The sequence below is a fragment of the Staurois parvus genome, unplaced genomic scaffold (assembly GCF_062004578.1).
Source record: "Staurois parvus isolate SC_StPar_1 unplaced genomic scaffold, SC_StPar_1.0 ptg000697l, whole genome shotgun sequence".
NCBI classification, from domain to species: Eukaryota; Metazoa; Chordata; class Amphibia; order Anura; family Ranidae; genus Staurois; species Staurois parvus.
In genome coordinates this window covers 3,163,950-3,175,628 of record NW_028318493.1, presented here as the reverse complement: position 1 = coordinate 3,175,628, position 11,679 = coordinate 3,163,950, and the positions used below count along the sequence as shown (strand labels likewise).

At 40.8% G+C, this 11,679-nt stretch overlaps 1 protein-coding gene across 5 annotated transcripts in view; it reads left to right on the top strand.

The window, feature by feature from the left end:
- The first annotated feature begins 428 nt into the window (after positions 1-428).
- PLEKHS1 (pleckstrin homology domain containing S1) overlaps positions 429-11,679 on the top strand; it is a 35,782-nt gene continuing 24,531 nt past the window's right edge. Inside the window, exons 1-4 of one of the 5 annotated variants that reach the window (XM_089653060.1) lie at positions 429-453; positions 7,748-7,795; positions 9,089-9,159; positions 11,101-11,219. In XM_089653060.1, the coding sequence (XP_089509186.1) occupies positions 7,765-7,795; positions 9,089-9,159; positions 11,101-11,219 (221 nt within the window). In that variant the 5' untranslated portion in view covers positions 429-453; positions 7,748-7,764. Of the gene's footprint in view, positions 454-4,083; positions 4,232-7,747; positions 7,796-9,088; positions 9,160-11,100; positions 11,220-11,679 lie in introns of those variants that run through there. The other 4 variants (XM_089653061.1, XM_089653059.1, XM_089653063.1 and 1 more) reach the window with 4 other exon arrangements.

Here is an 11,679-nt window from a genome sequence, read left to right as displayed (position 1 = left end):
TTCATCTCGTAAAGGGCTATTCATTTTATCTTGTTATATTTATCTGGAGTTCCGCTTTAATAATCTCTTTATTGTACGGTCAGTACTTTTTTGGCAGGCTCACCATGAAAATAGTCCAGATTCATTTTGCATTGTCCTGTCTAAAAGCTTTCACGGTCTGATCACGAAATGGCTCTGCTACGATAGTACAATAACCTGATCTCAAGGAAGTAAATAAGCTGCAATCCTCGCATTGTTCTTCATCACCGAAAAAATGAAAAAAAAAAAATAAGTGGCATTTTGGTTTTTCCCTAGGCTGGCTGAGGCTGCAGTGAATTTCCCCTGGACGACACACTTCAGAAGGGGAATTCCTGGGCAGATCAAATTTCATGCAGACTATGAACATATAACAGCCGCCGTCGCATATCGTGTCACTTATTGCTCAGCAGGATCAGCTGGAGGCGACACGTACCTGTAAGTATTCACCGGCCCGGCTTAGCTGGAACTGCACCGTGCACAGAGAGGATTCCATGCGGCTGATCTACTAAAGACCATTCACTTTACAAATTGAATTTTCACAATGCAAGGGAATATTGAAAAAAAAATCACTTTGCACAGAACACTCAATTTTGCAAGGATTTTTTTTTTCTTTTCAGTCTGGGTTCACACTGATGCGGTGCAAAATTTGGACCGGTTTCTGTGCGATTTCCGCACCGCATCATAATCGCACCCCGTTCACACGAACCATTGCGGGTGTGTATTTTAAGTTAACGTCACCCTGAAATCAGTTTGGGATGTGTAGAATGGGATTGCATGGGTGTGAACACCCATGCGATCCGATTCTGGTGCGGACTAAAAAAGGGTCCTGCACTTTTTGTGGTGCGGATGCAGTGTGGTTTGAGCCATACAAAATGTATGGCTCAAACTGCACCGCACACAAATCGCATGTGATCAGCACAGGAATGCGGTGCGGGTCCTGTGCGAATCACATGCGATGTGCCGCATCAGTGTGAACCCGGGCTTAAAGATTTTTTTTCTTGCACATGATTGGATGATCAAACCCAGCAAAACTTCACCTCGTTTACTAAGCTAAGTGAAAATTCCCTTTTCAAAGTGAAATGGCTGTACTCTTTTGTTAAATAAGCCACACTTACCCTAGGTTCACACCTAGGCATTTTCTGCAGCGTTTTATGTTTTGCAGAAACGCAGTACAGTCCAGGGGCAGACTGAAAACTCAGGCACTGCCCGAGGGCCCGGGGTCAGTAGGGGGCCCCATGAGATGCCCCTGGTACCTTTTTCATAGGCTTTTTTGAGTTTGGGCAAGGACACAGGGGCCCCATGATCCCCTATTGCCCGGGGGCCCCATGAGTTGTCAGTCCGCCCCTGCACAGTACTATTATTATTTATAAAAACATTTGCAGATCTAGAGAAAAATTGTGTGTGCATTCATTCTGCGCAAAGTTGGGTAAAACTGAATGCTACTGAGCTATTTTCTCTCCTGGTAAAATGTCCTTTATTCCTAAGAACAGTGTGCATCAGGAAAATACCACGTTATGGTCACTAGATGGAGCTGGCCATCATAGAAAATATTTATTGCCTATGATCTTCAGCTCCATCTAGTGACCATAATGCAGTATTTCACGCTATCCTTATTAAGTTCTTCCAACCTGGAGAAAAAATAGCCTGGCAACATTCAGTCTTGCTGGCATTCCCAAAGAATGATTGTACATGTGGTTTCACAGGATGAATAGTGCTCCTTTTTTTTCTCTTTTTAGATATACCCGTATGTGTGTTGTGATGCCATTCATTTAGAATGGAACCCCAATATACAGTGACTGCCGGTCCTGAAGGAGCATGAAGTGGGGAGCTCTGGACACCAACGAACGCCTTGGTGCCATGATACCCTCTGTAATGGGTGACCTGCTTTTTTATCTCGGAGGCAGGCTCTATCTGACTTACTGCAGCTTCTAATGCACACTGTGAGCAGCTCACAGTGTGCAGTGAAATCAGAGTAGGCCATTTCAGTCCAGGAGGGGAGACTGTACAACTGTGCAAGACTGAAGGGAAGGCTGGAGGTTAGATTGAGATGTAAAAGAATTGTTCTGGAACATTACCTTTGTCATTTTAGAAGGTATGCAGCCAAACCAGAAGAGTTTCATTACATTGTAATACAATGACTGCCAAGAATGTCTCGAATAACGACTTTAAACTCAAACAGTCTGAGCAGCTTTATTCCATCAACAGGGGTCTGTAGACAAACAAAATCCTACAGAATCAGTGGGAGAGTCAGCCTATACTGTGGTCAATACTATGGGGTCTATTTATAAAAGCAAGCATTCGCACAGCCATCACAAATATACCTCATCATTTGCCCAACACATGTATTTAAAAAAAAAAGTCTCAAACATTCACGCAGCTGTCACTAATAATGCACCTTTTACATTTATTTTCTATGATTGTCGACTCCATCTAGCGGCCATAATGCAGTATTTTTCTGAAATACCTCCATTAGGAAAATACATCTTTATGGCCACTAGATGGAGTCGACAATCATAGAAAATAAATGTGTAAGGCGCATTGTCCGTGACAGCTGCGTGAATGTTTGAGACTTTTTTTTTATAAATAGACCCCTATGATTAAAAGAAATACTACTGTACATCCCCAGTTCCCCTTTATACATACAACTTCTAGGTCAACCTAAAGCTGGCCAAACACTGTAAGATTTCCCTTTATTCAGCCCCCCAGGCTAAATGGGAGAAATCTATCATCAGCATGGATGGAGGAATCTACACAGTCGGCCATTGTATTCTGACAGCCAGCACCCGCAATTGTCAAAATACCCAATCAGTGGTGGCATCTGATTGGATGCAGCTGCTGATCCGCCAACAATTTTCTACCTGGCTGCTTTGTTTTTTTTTATATTGAAGAAGGTTGGATGGGAGGGGGTCAGGGGCGAACTGACCATTTGGAAACTCAGAGTGGTATTCCATCATCAGTTCTCTGTGTGTCAACCTATGACATCACAGCTGACATCACCAGGGGTGGACTGACCATTTGGAAACTCGTGCACTGCCCGAGGGCCCGGGGTCAATAGGGGGCCCCATGAGATGCCCCTGGTACCTTTTTCATAGGCTTTTTTGTGTTTGGGCAAGGACACAGAGGCCCCATGATCCCCTATTGCCCGGGGGCCCCATGAGTTGTCAGTCCGCGCCTGGAGGGGGTCATCCACATATTAGATTCACCCTGTGTGTGGCTAGGACCTACATCTGAGCTAGAGACACCATATCCAAGGCATGTGATTTGCTATGAGTAGAGAGCAAATTACAACAGCAAGGGATAAGAATTCTGTTTTATTCAGATTATTAGTTTTTTTTAATGCTGGAGAGAAATTTGAATTTTTCAGCGATTATAGAAAAGGGAAGGTCATTCTACAAAACAACTTCCATACAATATTTAGCTGTTGTATCACATCTCCAAAGCAAGTTGAGCTTTCTTTTTTTTCGAGTAATTCCTGGGTAGTTTCACATTGTCAAGCATGGGTAGATAACTCACCAGCTGATAAGATTTGTTACCTGGGGCATCAACACAAGAACCCTCCCTATCACCAGATGGAAATGAATGTTGTTCGGCGGCAGATGGCCAATATTCCACACAGTTCAATGAAGATTGATATTTATTATTTCAATGATCTAATTGAAGGAAACATAGTAAGCAATGCTCATTCATTTTATATGACTCATACGATTTTAGGGTGATCCTCGGGTGGTGTATTTATAAATTAGCATTGTTACAAAATATTCCTCCCCTTGTATTGTAAATATATCAGTTGTCACAAGGGATCAAAGGTTTATTTGCAGCCAAAGAGCCAAATTTGTAAAAACACTGCATCCACAAACAGGACAAATTCTTGTAGCTGCAGAAAGAGTGTCCTGATAGCCACACGCCGTGCAAGCCCATAGAGAAGAATAATTGATACCTTCGGCAACTTTAATGTGTTCGACTGAACTTTTTAAGGGACGTCCCCATGCAACAAATATCACTAAAATATGTGGACACAACACCTAACCAGTTATGTCTATGACTATGACTACACCAAAAAAAGGGTTAACATTTGCCACACCTTTGTGTTAGAGCTTGTCCTATTATATGTCTGATATGTATTCCTTGTTTAGTGCTGCTAAGTGATCCTCACCAAGTTCAACAACAAACGGTGAGCACCGAGGTTAAGGAATATTAATCATGTCATGGAATGGTAGGATGTTATTTAATTATGGTCATGTCCAGTGGTGGGTCATGTTGGGGGTGTAGTGTTCTATGTATAGAGAGTAATAGAATTGTATTATGATCATGTCCAGTGGTCGGTCATGTTGGGGATGTAGTGTTCTGTGTATAGAGAGTAATAGAATTGTATTATGATCATGTCCAGTGGTGGGTCATGTTGGGGGTGTAGTGTTCTATGTATAGAGAGTAATAGAATTGTATTATGATCATGTCCAGTGGTCGGTCATGTTGGAGGTGTAGTGTTCTATGTATAGAGAGTAATAGAATTGTATTATGGTCATGTCCAGTGGTGGGTCATGTTGGGGGTGTAGTGTTCTGTGTATAGAGAGTAATAGAAATGTATTATGGTCATGTCCAGTGGTGGGTCATGTTGGGGGTGTAGTGTTCTGTGTATAGAGAGTAATAGAAATGTATTATGGTCATGTCCAGTGGTGGGTCATGTTGGGGGTGTAGTGTTCTGTGTATAGAGAGTAATAGAAATGTATTATGGTCATGTCCAGTGGTGGGTCATGTTGGGGGTGTAGTGTTCTATGTATTGAGAGTAATAGAATTGTATTATGATCATGTCCAGTGGTGGGTCATGTTGGGGGTGTAGTGTTCTATGTATAGACTGTAATAGGATTGTATTATGGTCATGTCCAGTAGTCGGTCATGTTGGAGGTGTAGTGTTCTATGTATAGAGAGTAATAGAATTGTATTATGATCATGTCCAGTGGTGGGTCATGTTGGGGGTGTAGTGTTCTATGTATAGAGAGTAATAGAAATGTATTATGGTCATGTCCAGTGGTGGGTCATGTTGGGGGTGTAGTGTTCTGTGTATAGAGAGTAATAGAAATGTATTATGGTCATGTCCAGTGGTGGGTCATGTTGGGGGTGTAGTGTTCTATGTATTGAGAGTAATAGAATTGTATTATGATCATGTCCAGTGGTGGGTCATGTTGGGGGTGTAGTGTTCTATGTATAGAGTGTAATAGAATTGTATTATGATCATGTCCAGTGGTGGGTCATGTTGGAGGTGTAGCTTTCTATGTATAGAGAGTAATAGGATTGTATTATGGTCATGTCCAGTGGTGGGTCATGTTGGAGGTGTAGTGTTCTATGTATAGACTGTAATAGGATTGTATTATGGTCATGTCCAGTAGTCGGTCATGTTGGAGGTGTAGTGTTCTATGTATAGAATGTAATAGAATTGTATTATGATCATGTCCAGTGGTGGGTCATGTTGGAGGTGTAGTGTTCTATGTATAGAGAGTAATAGAATTGTATTATGATCATGTCCAGTGGTCGGTCATGTTGGAGGTGTAGTGTTCTATGTATAAAGAGTAATAGAATTGTATTATGGTCATGTCCAGTGGTCAGTCATGTTGGGGGTGTAGTGTTCTATGTATAGAGAGTAATAGAATTGTATTATGATCTTGTCCAGTGGTCAGTCATGTTGGGGGTGTAGTGTTCTATGTATAGACTGTAATAGAATCGTATTATGGTCATGTCCAGTGGTCGGTCATGTTGGAGGTGTAGTGTTCTATGTATAGAGAGTAATAGAATTGTATTATGATCTTGTCCAGTGGTCAGTCATGTTGGGGGTGTAGTGGTCCATGTATAGAGAGTAATAGAATTGTATTATGATCATGTCCAGTGGTGGGTCATGTTAAATAAATAGGTGTGTTAAAAGATAAACAGATATGGGCTTCCTATTTGTTTTTATCGGCCACTAGAAAAATTGCCTGGCCTGGAAGGCCTGGAAGAGTCCGTTTGTGCCTCTTCAGGGGGTGCGGGATCGTATGACCACTATGATGCTCAACGAACAGATGTCGAGTATCTGCAATGACTCCCAATGTAAATTTTTTAAAATATGGGAGCCATGGTTGCAATATGCCTTTCCCACACTCCCCCCTGCTAGTCTGGGGATGTAATGGCGTTCAATATTGGCGCTCTTGGACCCCTGCTCTTTGCTTTTTTTTTTTCTTCCTTCCTTTCTTTCTTTTTCTCTCTGTTTGTTTTTGGTGTGAATGGACAGCTGCCTTTAGTTATTATGGTCAGTTACATTAATGTTTTGTAACTTATGTGCCATCGATAGCCCCTGCGTGGGCGTACCTTTTGCCCTGTTGGCGTTAGAGCACTGGTTTTTTTTGGGGTTTTTTTTATTTTGCATTATTTTATCTGTGCAATTGATAGCCCCTGCGTGGGCGTGTTTTATTGCCTCTGTTTTATTCTGTTTAAAAAAATAATAAAAACCATTGAAATATAAAAGATAAACAGATATGAACTTGATGTATTATTTATACTCAGGAACCTCAGAGTCTAGGCAATCAGGGGACCTTATTTTTTGAGCAGTGGATCACCTTGATATGAACTTTGATAGGTTCGTCACTATTGGCATTCTTCCCCAGATAAGGACTCAGGCAGTCACTTCCATTACGCTGTTTTGTAACATTGCCAATCATTTGTTTTTCTGCACAGACGCATATTGACTGACATTGGGTGCCTCTGAAGACAAACAGAAAATATCAAAGCTGTTCTCAATCTTTTATTGTTGGAGTGGCCTTTGCCAACATAGGAGGAAAATAAAAAACTTGGGGGCATTTTTCTTTTTTTCTTGTTCAAACATTTATTGGCATTATAACATGGGGAGAGATACAATAACAGTAGGCATTGGACATTATATTCACAGCAAAATACAGGGGAAAATATGTACAGTGTCAATGTCCTTATATAGAGGGGGAAAGAAAGAGTCAAGAAAACAATGCAGCACAACTTATGTCAAGTAAATAAAAATTATTAACAAGAGGTAGTAACATATCGCAATGAGATTGATCAGCAGAGGTAATGACTTTCCAGAGCTGCATGGGGAGTTAGGGGTAGACAGAGGAGGACCGAGGAGGGGGGGGGGGTGAAAGGGGGGTGCATTTTTTCTTTTTTAAGTCTTAAATCAATCATAGATGTAGTAAGTGGCCAAGACAAAGAATAATCTAACAAACTGATTTAGGAATTATTCAACAATATTATTGATTAAAAATTCAGTGTGTTTGGAAAGCTAATCAGCAAATAGCAATGGGTGGGAGACAATAACTGCATGTCCATTATTACCAAGATTGGCTCATGTAAGATTGGCAATGTAGCCCTTTATTGTGCATGATCATGACCATGGATTTGTATAGGCTGCCGGTCTTGGCTGTACAGCAACAGTTGTGACTTCTGGGTGCCGAATAATGCTAAAGTCTGACACAAATGCATCTGTGTGTCTCAGCCCTTAATGCTAGCACTTTGATGGGCTCATGACTTTCTTTATTAATCCTAATAGAGTTAATAAAAATTGTAGTAATATGTATATATATGTATATTCTTCTTTGTATGCAATCCATGGAAATACATACATACAGTATATATCTATATATATATAGATATATATGTATATTCTTTTTTGTATGCAATCCATGGAAATACACCGGCTGATCCAATGTTGCTAACCATGCGGTTCTCGTCACAGGTAGACGTTGGTTCACAATGCCGCCAAAACGTTCCAGCACAGAAATTGGTAAGTCATTTCATATGAATTCTGTGGTTTTCGCATCAGACAGCACAGGCTGGACTAATTATAAGTGGTCCACAAATGGGAAATGACAGGAAAATGACAGAGGTTGTAACCCTTCTCCACTTTATCTGGAGTTGTGTTTTAAAACAGAATGAAAGGCGGCAAGATATATAGCAATTATCTTGCAAAACTTTGAGAGTGAGGGCAAAATCGAATGTTATTATGCTATTTTCTCCAAGTTGAATGTCATTCTTCATATGCAATAGTGAAAATGTTGAAAATACTGCATTATGGCCATGAATAATCCTCTTCCTTTGCCTAAAACATTTATTTCCTATGATGGTCAGCTCCATCTAGTGGCCCCAAAGCATTATTTTCATTATTAAAGTGTTACTAAACCCACAACAGTAAAATCAGTCTGTAGATGCAGTAAAGCATGCTTGTTATACTCACTGTGGAACCTAAGGGGTTAATCCTCTGCATTGTGTAAAAAGGCTATGTGGCCCTGTTTTCTCTGCTCCTCCTCTTGTTCAAAGTGCACAAGGTAGGCTGACAATGCTGAAAAGTGAAGGTTTGTGAGCTGCTATTGGAAATTGGCACTGGTTTAATATATATATTTTTATTTTATTTTTATTCATTTTTATTCATCTTCATTCATCTTTTCATATTACATTTAATTGTTTATTTCTGGTGGTATGCAATAAAAGTAATAGCAATTGGATGTATACTTTTAAGTGAAGTGCAGCACATTAGGGTATATAGGCTGACAATGCTGAAAAGTGAAGGCTTGTGAGCTGCCATTGGAAATTGACACTCATTTAATATATATATATATATATATATATTTTTTTTTTTTATTATTATTATTATTTATTTATTTTATTTTTATTTTTATTCACTTTTATTCATATTCATTCATATTTTCATATCCCATTTAATTGTTTATTTATGGTGGTATGCAATATTATTAATAGCAATTGGATGTATACTTTTAAGTGAAGCGCAGCACATTAAGGTATATAGACTGACAATGCTGTCACCAATTGCACAGCAGTGGCATGTCGTTGTCAGCCCACAACAGGAAGTGCTATTGCTGGCAGGATCTCCAGGTAAGAAACTTTGCATCAAATTCACAGAAAAGACATTCTCAAAAATAAAAACTACATACAGCGAAACATGATACAAAACATAGCTTTGTGATGGATTTACCATTCTTTTCATATCTTCAGGCATGTTGTGAAAAATATACAGTTGATGGTTAAGAATTAACATTATGAATTTTATTTTTATTTCCAGATTGCACAATCATTAAACAAGGATGCCTCATCAAGTCTCCACCTACATCTTCATACATCTTCAATAATAAGGTAATGTATTTTGGTATTATATTGGTGATATTGGCTAAGCTCCATTTAGGCTCAGTTCACCCTGCTGCGACCTCAAACTCATGTGACTTCCAGTGCGACTTTGCACTGCGACTTGATGCAACTTCAATGCAACTTTCATGCAACTTTGACTTTGGCCAATCATACTACAGAGTGAGTGTGACATATATTATTGAACTTACAAAACCCTCTGAGGTCGCAGCCAAAGTCACAAAGATAAGAAACAACTTCCTTGTGACTTTTGTGAGTTTAAAATTGCAGTTTATGGCACTCATGTCGCAAGGAAGGTGCAGCAAAGTAGTGCAGGAACTTTTTTTGTTGTTGTTGCGACTTGAGTTGCAGCAATTAGGATGGATCCCATTGAAATGGATGTGTTTTTACTTGTCATGCGGCTTTCTGTGTTGCAAGTCACAGCAAGTTGCATGAGAAGTCACAGCAGTGTGAACCAGGGCTAAAAGCTACTTTTAATTACAATTTCTTTTTTTTACTTAATTGTTATATAGTTAGTTACATCAGCTTGAAAAAATTCCAATCTAGTTCAACATAAAAAAAAAAAATTATATATGAATAGAAGTCCTATATATACACAGGGCTTTATACCTACAGTTGATCCAGAGGAAGGCAAAAAAAAACCCTATAAAGCAGGGGTGGGCAACTGTGGCCCTCCAGCTCTTGTAGAACTACAAGTCCCATGAGGCATTGCAAAACTGACAGTTACAAGCATGACTCCCAAAGGCAGAGGCATGATGTTATAAAGCATGGTGCAAGTTTGCTCCAATGGGGAAAAAAAATCCTTCCTGATCCCCCAAGGCGATAGGATATTTCCTGGATCAACAATCTCGGGTGTTATTACCTATAAATGTTATAGTGTCTGATTTTAGGTATTCATCTAGCAATTGTTTTAAAACAACCAACCAAGCTGGCCAGAAGTAGCTCCTGAGAAAGTCTATTCCACATTTTCACAGCTCTTACTATGAAGAAGCCTTTTTAAGGTAAAACAATCCCTTGCAGTCAGATTTTGCAAGTGTCTCTACATCAGGGGTGTCCAAACTTTTTTCAAAGAGGGCCAGATTGGATGAAGTGAACATGGTGGAGGGCCGAACATTTTTCCGAACATTCTTTGAACCATTACAATTAAATGCAAATAAATTATTTTATGCCAAGTTAATTGCAAACGACATACTTTTCATTTCATAACATTAAGATCAACTGACAGCTGAGTTTTCACAATGTATTGAAAATAAATTTTAAAAAAACTTACCTGCACTAATGTGAAGGGTGAAAAAGGTAGCAGGAGCTGAAGTCTCTGCTCGGCAGCCGGAAGGGGAAGAGAAACACACTTCACGCTGGAAGCCCGGCCCTAACGTCACCACCCTCTGTCGCTCCCAGCGCGGCGCAGTCACGCATGCACACTGCTCTCAAGCAGAAGACTGTCTGCCACAGAAGGGAGGGCCGTGCGACAGCCGCATTTACACAGACCAGGGAGAACACGCCGCAGTCAGGCATGCGCACTGCCCTCTGCTCTCAAGCAGAAGACTGTCTGCCATAGAAGGGAGGGCCGTGGGAGGGCCACATTACACAGACCAGGGTGGGCTGTTGGAGGGCCGTATTAAACCGACCCCCGGGCCGTAAATGGCCCGCGGGCCGGACTTTGGACATGCCTGCTCTACATAGAGCTGAATGCAAAGAGTTTGCATTATGAAATGTCACACCAACAAGCCAACACTTTTTGGGGATAACAGGCTCTCTTCATCAGGGTTGAGAATTTCTGGTGGGAATCTGGAGGGTCTTGGTTCCTTGAATGAGTTTAAAATTCTTGCATTAAAGCCTTAATTATAACATAGGAGAGGAAAGTCATTACAATGTTACAGGCAGCCTCAGTCAGGTCACAATTACATAATCCCCTTTTTTTTTTCATTACAGACATCATGGAAAGGACGCTTACTTAAGCTCTGCAAAACTGCACTGGACACCTACTTCCTCCGCTATTTTGCCTACGATGGGGTGTCAGAGGGATTCAGAGGGGAAATTGCTGTTAGCGAGTAGGTTCATCAGTAATTGAAAGTGATAATCTGAAAATGGATGTAGCCTTGAAGGAGGCCTCCCAGGATAGAATGTAGCCTTGAAGAAGACCTCCCAGGGTAGAATGTAGCCTTGAAGGAGGCCTTCCACGGCTGAATGTAGCCTTGAATGAGGCTTCCCAGGATAGAATGCAGCCTTGAAGGAGGCCTCCCAGGACAGAATACAGCCTAGAAGAAGACCTCCCAGGGTAGAATGTAACCTTGAGGGAGGCCTCCCCAGGTAGAATATAGCCTTGAAGGAGGCCTCTCAAGGTAGAATGTAGCCTTGAAGGAGGCCTCCCAGGATAGAATGTAGCCTTGAAGGAGGCCTCTCAAGGTAGAATGTAGCCTTAAAGGAGGCCTCCCAGGATAGAATGTAGCCTTGAGGGAAGCCTCCCTGGGTACAATATAGCCTTGAAGGAGGCCTCTCAAGGTAGAATGT